The sequence below is a fragment of the Oncorhynchus nerka genome, linkage group LG6 (assembly GCF_034236695.1).
Source record: "Oncorhynchus nerka isolate Pitt River linkage group LG6, Oner_Uvic_2.0, whole genome shotgun sequence".
NCBI classification, from domain to species: domain Eukaryota; kingdom Metazoa; phylum Chordata; class Actinopteri; order Salmoniformes; family Salmonidae; genus Oncorhynchus; species Oncorhynchus nerka.
Window position 1 is genome coordinate 30,472,627 of NC_088401.1, and position 21,706 is coordinate 30,494,332.

At 42.2% G+C, this 21,706-nt stretch overlaps 1 protein-coding gene across 1 annotated transcript in view; it reads left to right on the forward strand.

The window, feature by feature from the left end:
- Window positions 1-19,977, forward strand: part of LOC115130322 (cadherin-7-like) — a 118,989-nt gene extending 99,012 nt beyond the window's left edge. The window contains exons 10-12 of the mRNA XM_029661347.2: window positions 7,440-7,557; window positions 13,643-13,894; window positions 17,662-19,977. Of these exons, the coding sequence (XP_029517207.1) occupies window positions 7,440-7,557; window positions 13,643-13,894; window positions 17,662-18,176 (885 nt within the window). The 3' untranslated portion in view covers window positions 18,177-19,977. The remainder of the gene's footprint in view (window positions 1-7,439; window positions 7,558-13,642; window positions 13,895-17,661) is intronic.
- The last annotated feature ends 1,729 nt before the right edge of the window (window positions 19,978-21,706 follow it).

Below are 21,706 nucleotides of genomic sequence, written 5' to 3' on the forward strand. Positions count from 1 at the left end.
AGTTGAAGCTCGCATCCGCTACAAGACCATGGTGCTTGCCTACGGAGCTGTGAGGGGAACGGCACCTCAGTACCTCCAGGCTCTGATCAGGCCCTACACCCAAACAAGGGCACTGCGTTCATCCACCTCTGGCCTGCTCGCCTCCCTACCACTGAGTAAGTACAGTTCCCGCTCAGCCCAGTCAAAACTGTTCGCTGCTCTGGCCCCCCAATGGTGGAACAAACTCCCTCACGACGCCAGGACAGCGGAGTCAATCACCACCTTCCGGAGACACCTGAAACCCCACCTCTTTAACCTCTTCAGTCGACCCTCTACTTTTTTGAACATTTTGTTAAAAATCGCGCAACATTTCAGCGCCCTGCTACTCATGCCAGGAATATAGTACGTTCATATGGTTAGAATGTGTGGATAGGAAACCCTCGGACGTTTTTAAAACTGGTTAAATCACGACTGTGGCTATTACATAACGTGCGTTACATCGGAAAGCGCAGGAAAACCTGATCACAGAAAATGGAAATAAATATCCTTGCGCCACTTCCAGCAATTGTTAACAGTGAGCCGAATTAGATAAGACCGAGCATTCAACTCCCACAGCATCCCCATGTTGTCTAGAGTCTTGTGAATTGAATCATCTTTGATTCTTGGTTGAACCGAAACAGGGGCACCGCTTACCTCCGGTCTCCGCCCAGATCATTCCGGAAGAGCTCTCTCCTGAAATTTTTTCCAAGACGACAGCTAATGATATTTACATCGCCTACGGATGATTTTTATCGCTTATTAACGTTTACTAATACCTAAAGTAGCATTACAAACGTATTTCGAAGTGTTTTGTGAAAGTTTATCGTCTACTTTTTGAATTTTAAAAAATGACGTTACGTTGTGAAATCGCTGTTTTTTTCGTTTATCACACAGTCTACATATAACGATATCTTGGCTTTATATGGCCCGATTTAATCGAAATAAAGACCCAATAGTGTTTATGGGACATCTAGGAGTGCCAACAAAGAAGATGGTGAAAGGTAATGACTGTTTTCTATTTTATTGTGCGGTTTGTGTAACGCCGAAATGCTAATTATTTTGTTTACGTCCCCTGCTGTGCTTTTCTGTTGTAGTGTATTGGTGCATGCTATCAGATAATAGCTTCTCATGCTGTCGCCGAAAAGCATTTTAAAAATCGGACTTGTTGCCTGGATTCACAACGAGTGTAGCTTTAATTTGATACCCTGCATGTGTATTTTAATGAACTTTTGAGTTTTAACTAATACTATTAGCATTTAGCGTAGCGCATTTGCATTTCCAGAGCTCTAGTTGGGACGCAAGCGTCCCAGGTAGAGGCAAGAGGTTAAGGAATACCTAGGATAGGATAAAGTAATCCTTCTTACCCCCCCCCCTTAAAAGATTTAGATGCACTATTGTAAAGTGGCTGTTCCACTGGATGTCATAAGGTGAATGCACCAATTTGTAAGTCGCTCTGGATAAGAGCGTCTGCTAAATGACTTAAATGTAAATGTAATGTAAATGTTCTTCCCCAAAAACATAGCAAAAAACATAATCTGTTTCATAGCTATAGTTAGCTAGCTAACTATATAGATAGGTGTTATCATCTAAAATAACCCTCAAATTTATTAGACAGTTTTTATTTGATTCATGGTGGGCGGACTCATCTATGTGAAGCTAGCCACAATAAGGATTAGCCACAATACTGGATTTTGGGGTTAGCCTTCAAAATAAAAGTACCGCACAATTATACTATTTGTATTCATTTCCATCAATGTCAATTATAAACTTTTATTTTGAAGGCAAATTCCACTATTGTGCCTAATCCTTATTGTAGCTGGCTTCACAACACATAACCATGCTTCTACACTTGCATTGCTTGCTGTTTGGGGTTTTAGGCTGGGTTTCTGTACAGCACTTTGTGACATCAGCTGATGTAAGAAGGGCTTTATAAATACATTTGATTGATTTGATTGATAACTAAGCCCAGTCGAGCCTCACTAGCCAGATGAAGCTAGTTGGCTGCTCATAACATTAGCTTTGGGCAACAGGGTTAAGTAGCTGGCTAGCTATTTATTTTCATGAACTGTAGTTCAATTTCAATAGGCGAACAACAAGTGGCAACCTAGCTAATACTTACTCACAAGGATTGCTAAGAATAATAAAATTGACTGCAGTTTCTACTGGTCATTGTTTTCAGGCTGGTTGTATTGGTGCTAGCTAGGTACCAAGCTAAAGCTAGCAACCCCAGAAGTTGCGGTTGAACAAATGATGCTTTATTACCAATGCGGTATTGTAAACACATTGTTCGTTTGTTTGTTTGCAGACTTTTTTTGTACAGCTTTGATGGTGCTACTGTATCTTTTTTTACATGCAAGACCCAAACGGGGTTCCATAGTATGTATGTCTTGAAGCTAATAGTAGTGACGATATTACCGTGGAACTCCGTAGGAAAACATCTGAAAAATAGAGCACTTGGTAGTATATACTGGTGCTCAACCTGTCGGCGAAAGCCAACATCACCCACCACAGAGAACTGTTGATTGTCAAGGGCAATGCATTCCATTATCTTGGCTTAAATGGATTTCACCTTTTGAGTTGTCTCGCTGAAATTTTCTTACTCTTTCAATTGACTGCTCGACTTGCTGACTGCTCGATCCACACAGCAGACATTGTGGGCTAGGTTATGAATGCTTTGTTGCATGTGTAGTGCAACATTTTACATGGCGTCATTACGGCATGTACCTAGGTGATATAAGTATGCATGTCAGCTTTGACATCGGTTTTGCACATCGGCGTTAAACTAGACATTGGTCGATACCGATGTTGGCATTTTTAGCTAATATCGACTTATTCCGATATGTTCACCGATATATTGTGCATCCCTAATTTAAACCAAGTATTGTTCTGCATATCTAAGCATAACTCTTGAGCTGTCTGTTTCCTCCTGATGGGTGGTTCTTTTTTTAAAGAAACAAAATATGCTTCTCTGCATCTATGCTAAATTCTGGGTAAAAGACTGAAAGGAATGTATCTTATTCAGTACATTTAGTAATTGCTTGTAGTAATTAATTGCAGGCATAACAGCTAAGATAGTTAGACAAGCTACTCTAACTTGATTGATAGACTGAAATGGCTTGGTAAACTCTTAGAAAAAAGGGCTCCAAAAAGGTTCTCTGCGGAGAGATAGGATTCTACCAAGAACTGTTTTGATCAGAAGAACCCCTTTTGGAAAACAAGGGTTATTTGTAAGGTGAGGGGTTCTCTCTAGAACCTATACATTCCTAAGAAACGTTTTTGGAAGAAATTTGGAAGAAATTTCATTTTTGGAAGAAAAGTATTTGATGATACTTTGGAAGGCAATAAGAATTATTTGGAATCCAAGAAGGGTTCTACATAGAACCGTATATAAAATCTCCCAGCGTGCTCTATTTCAGGGAGATTTTCAAAAGTGTTAGTTTTAATTATTACAGTAAAACTATGTTTTTGCATGTACATTGCTTAGTTGATTAATTTTATGCTACACAAAGATAAATAACATACAGTTTTCTAAACAAATTATATCTGTTAATAATTTGATTTATTGTACCGATTACTAAGATGGTTTTTCCAGTTTAGATGATTGAGGTCGTCTCTGTATTCAGTCTTCCTTACCATGGAAGTCATTCTAAATGCAGGTTGTAGGTGATAAAAAATATTGTAACTCTGGTTGGACTCTAATAGGAATTACACATCAACTTGCAAGCAAACATAATTTGACTTACAGGCCTGATGTAGCCTGTAAACCAGGTGATTTCTAACACAACTGTGTTAGTGCATAATTAAGCTCTCAAATAAAGGTCTTATGGTATATGTAATTGTCATTGTCATTTAATTTTAAAGGCAGATAAGGCTGATTGAGCTGTTCATAGAGGTTCTTGGAAGAACCCTCTAAAGATAAAAGGGTTATTGGTAGAACTCTTCACAGATCATTCTAGGAAGAACATTTATATAGAGGGTTCTAGGTAGTACCATATACAGGGGGTTCTTTGAAGAACCCTACATAAAGGGTTCTAGATGGAACCCTTTGCAAAGGTTTCTGGCCAGCACCAAAAAGGGTGCCCTATGGGGAGAAACCAAAGATGGTTGAACTTAGCACCTTTTTCTAAGAGTATTAGCTAGTTATGAGGTTGGTGTTGGAACATTGCTGCGGGGGCCTTGCTTCCATGTAGGCCAGTCAAGTTCTTCCACACTGATCTCGACAAACAATTTCTGAACGAACTTGTTAGAAAGGTGGCATCCTCTGACGGTGCCACGTTGAAAGTCACTGTGCTCTTCAGTAAGGCCATTCTACTGCCAATGTTTGTCAATCCACGAATTAGAAGGTAGTGTAGCGTAATAAAATTAATTTACAAAACATACTTCCTGCCATTCCTGCTTATTACCGGCAGCTAAAATCAAATCAAATGCTGTCTGTCACTACACTCTCTCTCTCCTCCTCCACTGATGATACTGTCTGCATGCACTAGACTAGAGCATCTAGTGTCTTGTCTCGTATTCCTTTGCTCTGTGGTGCACCTTTGAAGGAACCACTTACTAGCGAGAATAAAGGGGGGTACTCCTTGCCTGGTCCAGTCAGTGTGCCGTCTCCGCAAAATAGAGCTGACAGATCTTTTATAAATAATGAGCAAATCAAATGTTATTTGTCACATGCTTTGTAAACAATAGGTGTGGAATAACGGTGAAATGCTTCGATTCTTCTCAGCAATGCAGAGAGAAAGATAATAGAGAAATAATAGAAAAGTAAATCACGTAATAATAAAAGTAATAATAGATACACAATGAGTAACTGTAACAGTAGCATTAGCGTGTGTGTTGGATCAAAAAAACAGTTTGTGGAAAAAGTGTCTATGCAGATAGTCCGAGTAGCTATTTGATTAACCTAACTACCGTATTTAGCAGACTTAAGGCTTGGGGATAGAAACTGTTCAGGGTCCTGTTGGTTCCAGACTTGGTGTATAGGTACCGCTTGCCATGTGGTAGCAGAGAGAACAGCCTATGACTTGGGTGGCTGGAGTCTTTGACAATTTTTAGGGCCTTCCTCTGACACTGCCTGGTATAGATGGCAGGGACCTCGGTCCCTGTGATGTTCTGGGCCGTCCTCACTACCCTCTGTAGCGCCTTGCAGTCGGATGTCAAGCAGTTGCCATAACAAGCGGTGATGCAGCCAGTCAAGATGCTCTCAATGGTGCAGCTGTATAACCTTTTGAAGATCTGAGGACCCATGCCAAATCTTTTCAGTTTCCATTTTCATGGCCTCTTTACAACTGTGTTGGTGTGTTTGAACCATGACAGATCCTTAGTGCTGTGGATACCGAGGAACTTGAAGCTCTCGACCCGCTTCACTACAGCCCCGTCGATGTGAATAGGGGCATGCTTGGCCCTCTATTTCTTGTAGTTTACGATCAGCTCCGTTGTCTTGCTGACTTTGAGGTTGTTGTCCTGGCACCACACTGCCAGGTCTCGGACCTCCTCCCTACAGGTTGCCTCATCATTGTTGGTGATCAGGCCTACCATTGTTGTCTCATCAGCAAACTTAATGATAGTATTGGAGTTGTGCATGGCCAGGCAGTTGTGGGTGAACAGGGAGTACAGTAGGGTACTAAGCACGCACCTCTGAGGGGCTCCCGTGTTAAGGATCAGCGTGGCAGATGTGTTGCTGCACCCGGAGTGGCCAGTCAGGAAATCCAGGGTAAAGTTGCAGAGGGAGGTGTTCATTCCCAGGGTCCTTAGCTTCATGATAAGCTTGTTGAACTCTAAGCTTTAGTGAATGAACATCATTCTCACATAGGTATTCCTTTTGTCCCGGTGGGAAATGGTAGCGTGGAGTGCAATAGAGATTGCATCGTCTATGGCTCTTTTGGGGCAAAATGTGAATTGGAGTGGGTCCAGGGTGTTTGGGATGATGGTGTTAATGAGAGCCATGACCAGCCTTTCAAAGCATTTCATGGCTACAGATGTGATAGCCATTCAGACAGTTTACCTTTGTATTCTTGGGCACAGGGACTTTGGTGGTCTGCTTGAAACATGTAGGTATTACAGACTGGGTGGGGACAGGCTGAACATGTCAGTGAAGACAAGATGATAAACGTTGGCTTAAAAAGTTGAGTAATTAATGTAATGTGTGAAGAAAAAAAACAGTACAAATCACATTTATTTAAAAATAATAATAATTCACAAAGGTAGTGCACTGGGCCTTTACTAAATGTTAGTTCATTGTACTGTATTAGCCACTTGAAGCGGACTGCAACACCCCCTGAAAAATCTAAATAAAGAAATAAACTAAAAACATTTATTTAAAAATAATAATAATTCACAAAGGTAGTGCACTGGGCCTTTACTAGTCCTGTATTAGCGGACCGATATAGCCGTCTGCACCCCCACCCCCAACAGCATCCCCACCCCAATTCTTCACACAACTATGGATATAAGCAGACATTTTACATGTTAAATGTTGGTTTATGAGGAGTTATGCTAGTGGATATAGGTTTAAGTGGCAATGTGTTTTTCTTTATTGACATAATTCAGTATCTGGTACAACAGATAATAACACATTTTTCCTCCATCCTCTTTAGCTTAAGCTGTTTTTATTCACAATGAAAAAGAGGAGGGTAAAACATTTCATTTTTGTGTAATGAGTTTGTTTTCCGCCAAAATGTATTTTCTTCCTAAAATGTAACATATATATCAAACATCCAGCCCGTAAGGATGTCCAATCTGGCACGCAAGTGTTTTGAGTAAAACAGTTGAATAATATAATAATATATATTATATTATTCAGCTGTTTTTACTCAAAACACCTGCGTACCAGATTGGTCCTCCTCACGGGCTGAATGTTTGATATGCCTGGCATTGGCATTGCTAAGTTGTCCCTACATTGTAACCTAAGAAGAAAATGTTTTGCTGAGAAAATCGATTCCGGAGCTTTTTTCTCATCCCTAAAAAGCTGCATTAGGCTTCTCTTGCCAAATAAGCACTTACTGCAAGTGATAAGTGATGTAAAACCATAGCCAACATCATAAAATAAACATTTCATAAATCAAAATCAAGTTTATTTGTACCAATTTACTCACTCTATTGCCTTGGCCTTGTGTTAAAAGAAATGTATGTATGCTAGTTTGTAAATTAATCAAAACATGTGAAGGCATAGCAGTTCACCATGTTCAACCAGCACTGTTAATTCTTACCGATATTCCTGAATAAAACAAAGAAACTGTGGCTATGGACTAATGACCCATTAGCCCAAACCAATTAATACTTTTCATCAATCAATCAATCAATCAATCAATCAATCAATCAGCTTCACAATTTGGGGTTGTCATTAGGGTTCCAACCAATCAGAGTGGTTGTGTGTTCCATGTGTTCCGAGTACCATACAATCAGAGTGGTTATGTGTTGCACAGGTCATCCAGACTATCAGCGCTGTGGACAAGGATGAGCCTCCCAGTGGTCATCGCTTTTACTTTGCCCTGCCTCCATCTGTGGCCGGCAACTCCAACTTCACTCTCCGAGACAACAAAGGTAGGTGTTTTCTCCTCGTCAAAGTACATCAATTAACAGTCCATTACTGACAACAGAGAAGAATGTGAGGAAAACATTACATCAAAAGGGATTGGAGTTTGTAAGGACTACAAATCCAGGGTCAACTATGGCCATAACAGTCCTGCAAGTATGGATTGAGAAGTCTTTCTTGTCCATGTTTGATTTTTCAAACATGAGATATTTCAAGACCTTTTTGATTGATAGTAGTTGCTGAAACAAACTTTCTGAGGATGATTCTGACGGCTTATTCATGTCTGCTTCACCTTTAAATCAATTTTATGGATAGGAATATCCACGAATGTTAATTGCAGGTTTAGATGTGTGGAGGCAAAAACAGGTTTTGAAATGTAATGACTACATTTGAAAGTATAATTTAATCTCTAATGGTATCATGCCCATTTGCACAAAATATTTTCCTCCTCTGTAAATATTGTCTGGTCTTCTATTCCTTACTTGTTATGATTCATATGTCACTGCTGGTCAAGTACATTTGGAAATCAAACCAACAATGTAATTTCTCAACGGGTGGCATAGAAGAGAATGTAATATCTCTGATATCTTACATTATATGAATTATTGGCTCCATTTGTTGATTTTCTTGTATTCTCTTTGTTATTGAAAAGAGAACATAACGGCACGTACAACAAACTCCAAAGCGAGTCGCTGGTGCTGTACCATATGTATTCCTGCAAATGACCAATAGACTATGTGATCTGTGAGATACAGCATTTCATATATACTGAACAGAAAATATAAACACAACATGCAACAATTTCAAAGATTTTACTGAGTTACCGTTCACAGGAGGAAATCAGTCAATTGAAATAAATAAATTAGGCCCTAATCTATGGATGTCATATGACTGGGCAGTGGCGCAGCCATGGGTGGATCTGGGAGGGCATAGGCCCACCCACTCTGTAGCCAGGTCCCACGATCCTGCAGGTTAAGAAGCTGGATGTGGTGGTTCTGGGCTGGCATGGTTAAACGTGGTCTGCGGTTGTGAGGCCGGCTGGACATAGGGCTGTTACGGTGAATGTATTACTGCCACACCGGTTGTCATGAGTCATGACAGCAGTCAAATTCCACATGAGTGTTTAGTCAAGGTAGTTGATGCTGCTGATGGTCATTAGTAGCCTACCAAACATGATAACTGCCTGGTACTCAGCACTCTATTGTCTATCTAATCTCTCTGACATCAATGCAAATGTAATTGAACATCTAATCAAACACTTCATGAGAGTCCATGAGCTCAAGTTGTGCAACATTTCTATAGGCTATAACAATTGCATGAGAAAACAGAGTGGTGGCCTCTATTAAAAAGAGGATGATCCCATCAGCTTTCTATAGACTACTACCTACTATATTTATATTTCATCTTTCCTAATATTAAGCACATTGCTTCTCATTACAACAGGAGTATAGTCTACCTGTCTGGCATGAAAATGAATCACCTGTTTCGAGACAGGTGCACAGTAATGGTCCATTCTAAATCAAAACAAATTTCAAACATATATTATTTAGTCTATGTAATGACAAGATTAAATCAAGAATCGTGTGATAGGTGACAATATTAGCCTATCACTTGTGAATGATGTATTATCACTTGTGAATGATGTATTATCACTTGTGAATGATATATTATCACTTGTGAATGACATATTATCACTTGTGACTGATATATTATCACTTGTGTACGATCCCCAGCTGTTACGCATGCTTTTTTTGGGTGACTTTTTCAAATCATAGTCGCACACCTCATATAGCCTAACCCATAGGCCTATATGTTTTGATAAGGTTTGTATCACAACTAAAGTAGCCAAAAAATGTCTTAAAATTACGCACATGAATCCACTTTACAACTGGTGTAGAGCCTACATGGCATACATACACAGCGAATGAGTTTCAAGTTTGGGGAAGATCATTTTCACCATAAAAATACACATTTATAATAAAACCATTACATGCATAATCGCATTTGTTGTCACTTTTGAGAATGGGGTTTTCCTGCTAATCAAACATTTGTGCATATAGCCTACTGTTGTGTGTGCTTTGCTGCCTTTACAATGTGAAGAAACAGCTAATAGTTTATCAACATTTTAGGCGAAACGTTCTCATCTGTAGCGTCAGGCTCATTGCTTAATTAAAACAGGTTTTTTGATGCAAGTGGTTGTATTAATTTGGGATCTATCGCATCCCACAACTATCCCTGACTATGTTTATAATATTTATGTCTCGCACAGAATAGAATAGGTCAACTTTTGTACTATGGGGGATAGTAGATTTACATAGGCTAGTGCTTTTGCTGTTCGTTAGACCTAATCATCTTGTTGGCTGACGAAAAGTAAATGTGGACAGTTTTTCCAATATCTTCAATATGTGCAGTTGCGAGGAGTGCAGTTGCGTCTCCGATGTGTCTGTCTTCAGTTGTAGCCTGTGTGCGAAAGACCGATCACATGACAGAGAGCCATGTTAGTTAGAGGTGCTTCAGCAGGCAGCTGGGAGAAGGGAATAATAATCATTATATTCAGCCAAAGGGCACAACGACCACTGGCCGCAAAAGGCATGGATTTTTAGGGGTCATTACGGCCACACAAATGAAATGCATTCGGGAAATTCATGGCATTATCAAGTGATTGTCAAGTTGTAAATGAGAGACTGACGAAGTACATTAAAAAAACTAAACAAAGCTCATGCCTTTCATGCAACTTTTTTCAAATCCTGTATTCCAGTCGCATCATGCAGCCTTAGAATGTATTAAAAAATCTAAACATATTTTTGTATATTTGTATCACAACTATGTAGTCAGCTATGTTCAATTGTATTCTTAAAACTATAAAATAACATAAAATAATGCCACAGAATTCGAAGCAAATCTTGTCTGCTAAATCAACTAGTGTAGCCCACAGCAACATGGCATAGACAGATCAGGGACTAACATAAGGACAACTCAGACTATGCTATCCTGTTCTTCTGAAATAGACTACATTAGACTACAAATTAGACTACATACTTCATATCATGTTTCTTTAGACCAGATCAAATCATGGATTTATTGTGAAGGTGAATGCTATATTACATGGATTTATTAGACTTTTCAAATGTAGATGTTCCAAAGGTCTTCATTAGTTTCTTGTAGGCTATGCGTGAAAGCCAGGAGACGCTAAATGTGTTTATCTTAATTAATGGTTAATTACCATGAGACCGGCAGTTATTTGCTTGACAATCACCTGCTGACAAAATGTTATGACTGCCAAATTCTCTAAAACGTCATTGGAGGTGGCTAATGTTAGTGAAATGTACATTCAATTCTCTGGAAACAGCTCTGTTGGACATTCCTACAGTCAGCAAGCCAATTCCTCACTCCCTCAACTTGAGACATCTGTGGCATTGTGTTGTGTGACAAAACTGCACATTTTAGTGGCCTTTTATTGTCCCCAGCACACGGTGCACCTGTGTAATGATCATGCTGTTTAATCAGCTTCTTGGTATGCTACACCTGTCAGGTGGATGGATTATCTTGGCAAGGGAGAAATGCTCCCTAACAGGGATGTTGTAACGCTTGTCATTGGTGGAAGAAGGTGAGGACCAATGCGCAGCATGGTAAATGTTCATATTCTTTAATGAAACAACTGAATACTGAAAAAAACATCAAAACGACAAGCAAACAATCCTGTACGGTGAAGAAAAACACAGAACAGAAAATAATAAACCATACTAAAACAAAGACATAACAAAAAGAACTAAGGTCAGAACGTGACAGTAACCCCCGCCCCCAAAGGTGCGGACTCCGGCCGCAAAACCTGAACCTATAGGGGAGGGTCTGGGTGGGCGTCTGTCCGCGGTGGCGGCTCTGGCGCGGGACGTGGACCCCACTCCACCATAGTCTTTGCCCGCTTTTTTCCCCGCCTCAGTGGCGTTTTTAGAGTGTCGACCCTCGCCACCGACCTCAGAATGGGGTCCATAGCAGCGGGCCCCGAATGGACAGGGGGATTCCGGCAGCACCGGACAGGCGGGAGACTCCGGCAGCGCCGGAGTGAAGGGCGATTCCGGCAGCGCCGGAGTGAAGGGCGGCTCCGGCAGCTCCTGACTGGCGGGCGGCTCCGACAGCTCAGGACAGACAGGCGACTCCGGCAGCTCAGGACAGACGGGCGACTCTGGCAGCTCAGGACAGACGGGCGACTCTGGCAGCTCAGGACAGACGGGCGACTCTGGCAGCTCAGGACAGACGGGAGACTCTGGCAGCTCAGGACAGACGGGAGACTCTGGCAGCTCAGGACAGACGGGAGACTCTGGCAGCTCAGGACAGACGGGACACTCTGGCAGCTCAGGACAGGAGGGTGCACCTGGAGGAAGGAGACGGAGAGACAGCCTGGTGCGTGGGGCTGCCACCGGAGGCCTGGTGCGTGGAGGAGGCACCGGATAGACCGGACCGTGGAGGCGCACTGGAGGTCTCAAGCACCAAGCCTGCACAACCCTACCTGGCTGGATACTCCCCATCGCCAGGCCAGTGCGGCAAGGTGGAGACCGCACTGGGCTGTGCTGGCGAACCGGGGACACCGTGCGTAGGGCTGGTTCCATGTACCCCGGCCCAAGGAGACGTACTGGAGACCAGATGCGCTGAGCCGGCTTCATGGCACCTGGCTCGATGCCCACTCTAGCCCGGCCGATACGAGGCGCTGCGATGTAACGCACCGGGCTATGCCTGCGCACCGGGGACACCGTGCGCCTCACGGCATAACACGGTGCCTGTCCGGTCCACCTTTCTCCAAGATAAGCACGAGGAGTTGGCTCCTACCTGACTTAGCCACACTCCCCGTGTGCCTCCTCCCTAAGACATTTTTGGGGCTGCCTCTCGTCCAAACCTCGCTGCCATGCTGCCTCCTCATACCACCGCCGCTCAGCTTTCGCTGCCTCCAGCTCTGCCTTGGGGCGACGATATTCCCCAGCCTGTGCCCAGGGTCCTTCTCCGTACAGAATCTCCTCCCATGTCCATGAGTCCAGAGATTTCTGCTGCTGCCCGATACCACGCTGCTTGGTCCTTTTTTGGTGGGTGATTCTGTAACGCTCGTCGTGGGTGGAAGAAGGTAAGGACCAATGCGCAGCGTGGTAAGTGTTCATATTCTTTAATGAAACAACTGAACACTGGAGAAAAAAAAACGACAAACGAACAGTCCTGTATGGTGAAGAAAAACACAGAACAGAAAATAATCACCCACAAAACACAGTTGGGAAAAGGCTACCTAAGTATGATTCTCAATCGGAGACAACGAACGACACCTGCCTCTGATTGAGAACCATACCAGGCCGAACACAAAACCACAACATAGAAAAAATAACATAGACTACCCACCCAACTCACGCCCTGACCATACTAAAACAAAGACATAACAAAAAGAACTAAGGTCAGAACTTGACAGACACAAAATTTGAGAGAAATAAGCTTTTTGTGCGTATGGAAACTTTCTGATATATTTTATTTCACCTCATGAAACATGGGACCAACACTTTACATGTTGCGTTCATATTTTTGTTCAGTATATGCTAACAGTATATACTGATTGTTATAAACTGGGTGGTTCGAGCCTTTAAATGCTGATTGGCTCACAGCCGTGGTATATCAGACCGTATATCTGGTATAACAAAACATGTATTTTTACTGCTCTAATTACTTTGGTAACCAGTTTATAATAGCAATAAGGCACCTCGGGTGTTTGTGGTATATGGCCAATATACCACGGCTAGGGGCTGTATCCAGGCACTCCGCTTTGCGTCATGAATAAGAACAGCTCTTAGCCATGGTATATTGGCCATATATCACCCCCCCCCCCCCGTGCCTTATTGCTTAATTATACCACAGTTAAATAAATACTGTATGTGTTTACTATCCACTGTGTTTACTGTCCACTGTTTTTACTGTGTTCACTGTGTTTACACAGTGCTGTCCTAATATAGACAATGTACTGTTTCAGCTTGTATCAGGACTGTGCAGGGTTTGATCCCTAAATACTCTTCCCCTTCTTCCTTCTTCCTGACTGATCTGGTTCTTCATTTTCCTCCCTTCCAGACAACACGGCGTCCATCGTAACGAAACGTGGAGGATTCCGAAGACGGGAGCAGGTGCTGTACCGACTGCCCGTGTTGATCGTAGACAGTGGGAGCCCCGCGCTCAGTAGCACCAACACGCTATCAGTGAGCGTGTGTGACTGTGACTCGGACGGCGTAGCCCAATCATGTGGGGCGGTGGCGTACACACTTCCTGCTGGCCTCAGTACAGGGGCCCTTGTCGCCATTCTGGGCTGCATCATTACACTCCTGGGTAAGAACAACCGTGATGTCAACTACTGGAGACAGTGTGCATGTTTGAGATACACAGATTCTTCACAGGTCTACATAGGTCAACAGATCTTCACCATGCCTGGAGCAATGTTTAACCTATCAAATTTGCTATGCAAACCTGCACATAATTCACATTCTTATGTTGTCTTCAGTTCTTGAATAATCTTTATTTTTTATGTAAGAGCTTACTAATGTGATGTGTGTGGGTATGGTAATGTCTTTGTGGGTATAGGGGCAGGGTATGGGTATGGGATTCTACATTTTGGGCCGGTTTTGACTGTACCTGGGTTTATGACGTGTGTCTCTCATGATGCTAACACTAGTCCCATTTGCTATGAGCTTTTGTTATTAATGATTCCACTTAGATTGAATCAACTAAGCAGCAAATGATTGCCCATGAAATCCAGAGACAATCCACAGTCAGAAGAATAGTTTAATGCACTGGTAAACTTTATTGAACACTGAGATGGAGTCTAAATAGGATATACAATAACAAACATTTTGGTTTTTTGATAGGGCCAGCCAAAACTCACTTTCATTTATATTTGCAAAAATGTGCTTAATTTCTATTTCTAAGGAGAATACTTTTTGTAATGATTGAGATATTGAATGAGGAACACGGTAAAGATGTAGTGGCGGGGCTCTGAACCCAGCATTGCTAATGTGTGCATGTTTGTCTGTTTGTGTCTGTGTCTGTGTCTGTGTGCGTACACTGTCCGTGGGCGCACGTGTCCTTGTCTTTCTCCATCGGTCTGTGCTGCTTAACTTTGTCTCCTTTTCCCCCATTCTCTCTATCATCCCATTCCCCTTCTCCCTGTTTGACCCTCCCTGCCACCCCCTCTTGCATTAACACCCTGTGCACAACCCTTCCCGTCCTGGCTCCCAAATCTTGCGTGCCTCCATCAAGGCCTATTTCAATCTGCGCTCCTGTAATTGGGGATGTGATTGCGTGTGATTGCATTGTTTTGGTTGAGAGGAGAGCTCAGAAAAAGACCAGAGGTGCTGCTGCCATCGTCCTCAGGTGCTGTCAGTCCAGGTGTCCTCCAGCCGTAGTAGAATAGAACAGACCTCACAATCTCTCGCTCTCTCGCTCTCGCTCTTCTCTCTCTCATCAAAGAAAAGCAGGGCCTCCATCCCCACACCAACAACTTCTATTCATCTTTCATCACTGAGTAGAGTAGCTATAATGACGGGTGGCTAAGATGGCAGGTGAAAATTGAACAGCAACTCCTTGAGATGTACCAACCTGTTTTCTTTGTTGATTGATAAGAGCCCACTTCACAATGTCCATGAGTTTCAACCACTCACCAGCTCACTTACCTATCATATAGTTGTGTGACTATTGTGTTTGTGTGTGTGTGTGTGTGTATGGGTGTGCATGTGTGTGTGTGTGTGTGTGTATGGGTGTGCGTGCGTGTGTGTGTGTGTGTGTGTGTGTGTGTGTGTGTGTGTGTGTGTGTGTGTGTGTGTGTGTGTGTGTGTGTGTGTGTGTGTGTGTGTGTGTGTGTGCGTGCGTGTGTGCGTACATGGTTGGCTATGTAGTTTTTCTATCAAACTGGACGGTCATTAGTTTTAGGTCCACATGACATTAAGTAACACATCTACAGTTATCATTTAGAAGACATGTCCTCTGTCTTCCACTAAATTGTACACCCTCAAAATATAATATTTTTTCCGAGATTTTTAGCTGTCATCTAAATCCTCTTTGGAGATGAATATCCCCATGGTCATAGTGACATTGAAACTGCAAAAGAAAGTTGGCAAGTCATTATTTGAAACGATTTAGCACCTTTTTTATTTTTTGAGGTCCGGTCAGGTGATGCGTCAGACACGACCAATTAGGGCTTTTAAGTAGCACCCCCTCAGCGCCAGACGTCTGTTGCCATGACTATTGTCACTCAAACCAAATGATTTTCTCACTACCCTGGCCACTTTAATTCTGAATTTGCCTGACTATGAAAAAGTGGAGGACCACAGTCCCAACTACTCGTATATGACTTATTGAGTGATTAGTGATGCTTAACACAACTACTGGGAAAGCAAGAGATAATTATGCTTATGTAATAGTACATAGCAGTAGACCGTAGTGTATTCTCCCCCTACACAAGTAGTTTGTTTATCTGTGATCTAAATTAGTTGAGTAGAGGCAATACACCAAATGTATCATTTTATTGACAAACATTATTGTCTCCATGAGACATATTGTCCTCATAATGATGTGTCCATTAGTCCTTTTGCCATCAGAATGTAGTTGTCTTTTACAGTTATGCAGCAATATGGGAGGTGTGTGGTTTGTGAGTGACACAGCCAGTGAATAATCAGCCTGAGGTTTAGACAGAGCTAAGCAAGCAGAGTGGCGATGATGAGGAGGGGTCTTTTTGCTTCAGTTCATTATAATGATGTACACTAGCAAGGAGAGCAATGGCAGCACAGAAAACTCTGCTTGCACAGTATTGATTGTTCTTGATGGATCTTTTAAACAATTCAATTACAGCAAATCCAGGATAACATCAAATAGATTTTTTTTGTTTTTTAGTTTGTTTACCATCTGCATCTATGCAGTGTTGATCCACTCTAAAGAGGGTATTTATTCATATGAAGGCTTGCTGAATAATGTCTAGTGTGTTGGTCATTGTATTGAAGCCGCTTGATGACTGTCACAGTGGGTTCTTTTGTATGCTTGGCCATCTTCCTGCAGCCACTCGTAAGGCATGATTGGCTCCTGGCCAACACCCAGTATGTGATGATGAGGCACAGCATAGCGCCTTCTAGGTATTCAACCCTAAAAAGCTTTGCTGGAAAGCAATGAAGATATTCTCTTTCATTGTGCCACCATATCATGATTCATCTGGAAAAGCATTACCGAACTGAATGGAATCTGGAGAGCTCTTAAGCTCCTATACAATCAGAGGTGAACCGATGTACTATTCTCCTCATTGATTCCAAGGGATGTGTCATCTTTCAAAATAGCATTTCACTAAAGCTATACAATTACACACATAGAAAATTATATCAACATTCCAAATAATGGCAGTAGTGGTAGTAGCAGTAGTAGCAGTAGTGAGGGAAACAGACCAGTGGTATTGACAGATTAAACCATGGTTGAGTAGTACCACGGGTGGAGTAGTAACACACTGTAGCTATTAGAGCCATGCATTCAGAAGCCAGTCACCAAACAGCAGTCAAAAGGCTCTCCATTCATCAGTGTCTCCCCGAGCGTTTTATGTAACACCCCCACCCCTTCCAGCTTCTCCATTTGCTCTCTTATTACGAGGTGTGAAGCGGTGTTTGCCTTCGTTTTCCCAGGCCCTTCTCTCTAGCCCGCGGAAGCCAGACGCAGCAAAGGGAAGAAATATGGTCCCACAATGCGATATTTCACTGGCACCAGTGCGACGTTGATGGATGAAGGATCATTAGACATTTGCCAGTTTGCTTCGGTGTGGAGAGTTATTTTCAGCAATAATATATGGGACCAGGGATTGGAGAGGGGTGCCTAGAAGTTCAGAAATTCCGGTTTCAGGAAGTTTTCTGTCCGTTTGGAAGTGGTTGCACAAAATGGAGGATGGAGGAGAGAAATGTATTGATGCAAAGACACTGTTTCAATGTTTTATTTTCACATTCATCAAATATGGGCTATTATTTTCCGTAGATGTTTCATCCAAATGTACTGTGACTTTATATTGAATAAGTATCTTAATGCTGATGGTTAATAAACATTGACTCAGACTCTTCTCTTTCCTTGTTCAGTGATGGTGCTCCTGATTGTGTCGATGCGTCGGAGGAAGAAGGAGCCCTTGATCCTGGAGGAGGAGAGGGACGTGAGGGAGAACATCGTCCGCTACGACGATGAAGGTGGAGGAGAGGAGGACACTGAGGCCTTCGACATGGTGGCCCTCCGCAACCTCAATGTCATCAGAGACCCCAAGGTCCGGCGAGACGTCACCCCTGACACCCCCACCTTCTTCCCCTACCCGAGATCCTCCTCCTCGCTTCCCGTCTACAAGACCCTGCCGGACAACGTGGTGTTCCGAGAGTTCATTTGGGACCGGCTGAAGGACGCAGATGTTGATCCATCAGCTCCGCCGTATGACTCTTTGCAGACGTACGCCTTTGAGGGGAATGGTTCGGTAGCTGAGTCGTTAAGCTCCCTGGAGTCACTAAGTACAGACTCAGAGCAGAACTACGACTATCTCAGCAACTGGGGGCCGCGCTTCAAAAAGCTAGCCGACCTCTACGGCGACGGCAAAAGCGTGTTCTCATAGCCAACATTTTCCAGAACTTATACAAAAATCAACAATGGTAATGTATTGTAATAAAAAAATATAATTAACAACTAGTCTGCCAAAGTGCAGGGTGCAAGAGTCTGAGAACAAAAGTAAGAAACAAAAAAAATCTTGACTTAAAAGGTTTGGTTTGTTTACTTGCCTTGGATTTTGGATTTTCAAAAAGGGTGACTTGGCAAGTTTTGACATGTAACTTCAAAAGTGACTTGACTGAAAAGGAAACCTTGTGAGCAAAGACATTAAAAGGTTTCAAAGTTGGGCTGGGGTCCAGCAATCGACTGTGTACGTGGTAGGCTACAGTATATTTATGTGGAGGCACCTGTTCTCTCATTCCTGTGATGGGCACAGACCCAGCAGTCTTGTTTTGATGCATTCCCTTGCTCTTTTTGTTAAAAAAAAACACTTTCTCCTAGTGCTCGGTCCCCGGCGGCTAATCAGTAGAGTAGTCACTCAACTATTCATTTGAAAGTCGTCAAGAGTGTCAATGTTTTGTTTTTGTTTGGTGTTTTTCAGATTACGAAGGAAAAACTCCTCTTAAGTCACAGACTCGCGGAGAAAAAACAAAGAAAGAGAAATCAGCCAGTCATATCTTTCAGTGCTATTTGTGACAAGTAGTCAAGTGTACAGATCGGTTGAAGAGGAACCACTACTGTTAAATTCTTGAGAGTTTTGAAATCTGACCTCGTGTCTACAAGAAATTGTGTGTACTGTGGTCTGAGAAAAATAATGCAACTGATCCGTGTGTATCCTTCGATAGGTGCAGGAAAGTAACATATTTCTCCTCTTAACCTAGCATTTTACAGATGTTACTATGTGGTGTTTGCCTTTGAGTCTATTTTCCTTAGGCCTGACTCTTTCTATTTGCCAAGTCCAATTTTATGTAATACTGATGTAATAACAATGATGTAACATTATGGTTGAGATGGAAAATCCATATCCGGATTGAACCTTCAAATAAAGTATTTTTCATTATTTGCAAAGGAATTTGTAATTCACGGGCCAACATTTACTCTTGCCCAAGGAATTCCGTTGACGTTGTGTTGGACCGTGGAAGATACTTGCAACTTAGAATAAAGTGAAGGCTTGTTTGAATGGATTGTTGTGCTGGGCTGAGATGGGTCACGTACATAGCTGCAAGAAGATGTTTAGGGGTGCTGCAATTTATTTATTTTTCGCCAGGGGGGGGGGGGGGAGCATAATTGTTTTGTGCACGCTATAGACGGCTATATCAGTCCACTAATACAGGACTAGTAAAGACCCAGTGCATTCATTACTTTCGTGAGAGACTTTAAAAAATATATATTTGTATTAATATATTATTTTTTAGTCCGATGTTTTTTTATTTGATTTAAAAAATGCTGCAGCACCCTCAGCATCCTACTTCCAGCGGCTATGGTTACATAACAACAACAACAACAGCAACAACAACAAGTATTTCCTGTTGCTCACAGTAACTGCAGTAAATCAGCTTGTCCCAAAAATATTCTGCAGAATGAAATCATGTCCACCCATGGTGCACATTTTGTTCATTGATTATGAAGGACACTGTATGGCGAGAATACGGGAGGCAAAGGGAGCATTTTATTTCAAACAAAATGCCTTTTGAACTGTTCCCATTGGAAGTCAACATGTTCATCAAAAAGTATTCTTATTTATTTTGAAGAAGCAGAATTATATGATGTTGGCAGATGTTTTTATCCTTTTTGCTGACAATAAAAAGGACATTCTGTTCCTCAAAAGACTGAGGGGACTTCTTTCAGTTCTTTTGAACATTAAAACATCTAGGATATGTCCGTGTTTAATTACATTATCAAGGTGTACCACATGCTTTGAGAGAAATAAATGATGGGTTGTTTGAGGAGATGGAGATGCAGAGCTGCCTTTTTGCCTGGCATGAATATCAGCAGGCATAACACACACACACACACACACACACACATTTTCTTTGCCTTTGCACAACTCTGGGATCCAGATGGGAGGGGGGCGGGTGGGGGGGGTACAGAGGGAGGAGGAGAGAGAGTTTTCTATTTGTTTCACGTCTCCTCTCGATGAGGCTTTGTACTTGAAAGGCCCGTTGGAGACAAAGCTGCAGACTTGACGCTCTGTAGAGCCGTGTGTGATGAATGGCTTGCACACTGTCGACCCTCTTAAAGAGCCTTTTGCAAATTAGCCAGGCGCTCCTCCTGTGGTGGGATCAGCCTCTTATCTGTGTGTGCAAATAGTTCTGGTCAGATCATGTGAACAGTCGCCTTCACACACATTTTTGCACTCCCTATGGTGTGTGTGCTTGTGTCTGTGTGTTGAGCGAGAAAGAGAGAGAGAGACACCAGGGGGTTGTATATTGCTCAGTCATTAGTTATGAAGGCATTACCTATAGTGCTTACCACGATTTCCCCTTTAAAGTAATTATTATTTATCAAACCATAAAGATATAGATTTGGCCTAATCAGCAATGAAAATGCTTTATTACCGTATAAGGAGGAATTCATCCAATTTACTTGCAGTGAAGATAATGGAGATTTTACGGGATTTTCTGATCGTAAACTACTGAATATGAGATGTCATATCTGGTTGATTGATTGGTTGAATGTTATCTTCAACTCCAGTGTCAACCTTACCTTGGCCTCTGGAACCTTCACTTTAATCAACTAAATATGGAACAGAGAGCTTTATAAACCAGCTCTACAGTGAGAAATAGCTGCACTCAATTGCCCAGTGCCCCAAACACATCTATTTACAATGAATAGTTCATCAGACCAGAAACCTAATATAAAGTCTTAGGTCTCTATTCAATGCGTATTGCAGAAGTTCAGCTTTATAGCGCGACTGACAATTAAAGGCAATGTCCCTGTGGTCGCGGAGACTGCATTCACGGAAAACGCCGTATGTGTGGGCTCAATCTGAAATGTCCTTTATATTTCTAGCACACAATCTATAATGCTTCAGCCCTTAATAAGATGTTGTTGTTGTTTTTAATCATTGTCATTACCGAATTCCGGTAATTGAAGATGATTTGACACAGGAAGAATTTTGCGTATGGATAGCTCACTGCATGGTTCCCTCTGTATTGATAAAGTTTTGTGATGCAATATGGAGAAGAGGTAGCTTCTCGGGCTCTTTCTCGACAGTTCGCCGAGGTGCCTGAATACAATTGACAGTACCGTAATTCACTGTGATGCAACAGAATGCAATGAGGTTGTTATGCATCTTCACTTGGGCCGGTAAATATGCTCCCTCTCCTTACAGGTATTGATATAGTTTCTGAAGCTTTGAAGAAAAGCAAAGGGAGAACATCTGAGGAATATGAACCATGGGCCATGAAAAGCAAAGATAAGCATGTTCATTTTGGTCCTGCTACTTACAATACTTTGTCGTATTGGCCACTCAAGAGTTGTAACTACCGGAAGAGCCAACGATTGGTTAACTTTTTTCACAATCTAATGAACTAATTTAAAAAGATTTGTCAAAGACTGTTTGAGTTATAAGCAGTCAAATCTGCCCTTGAATCC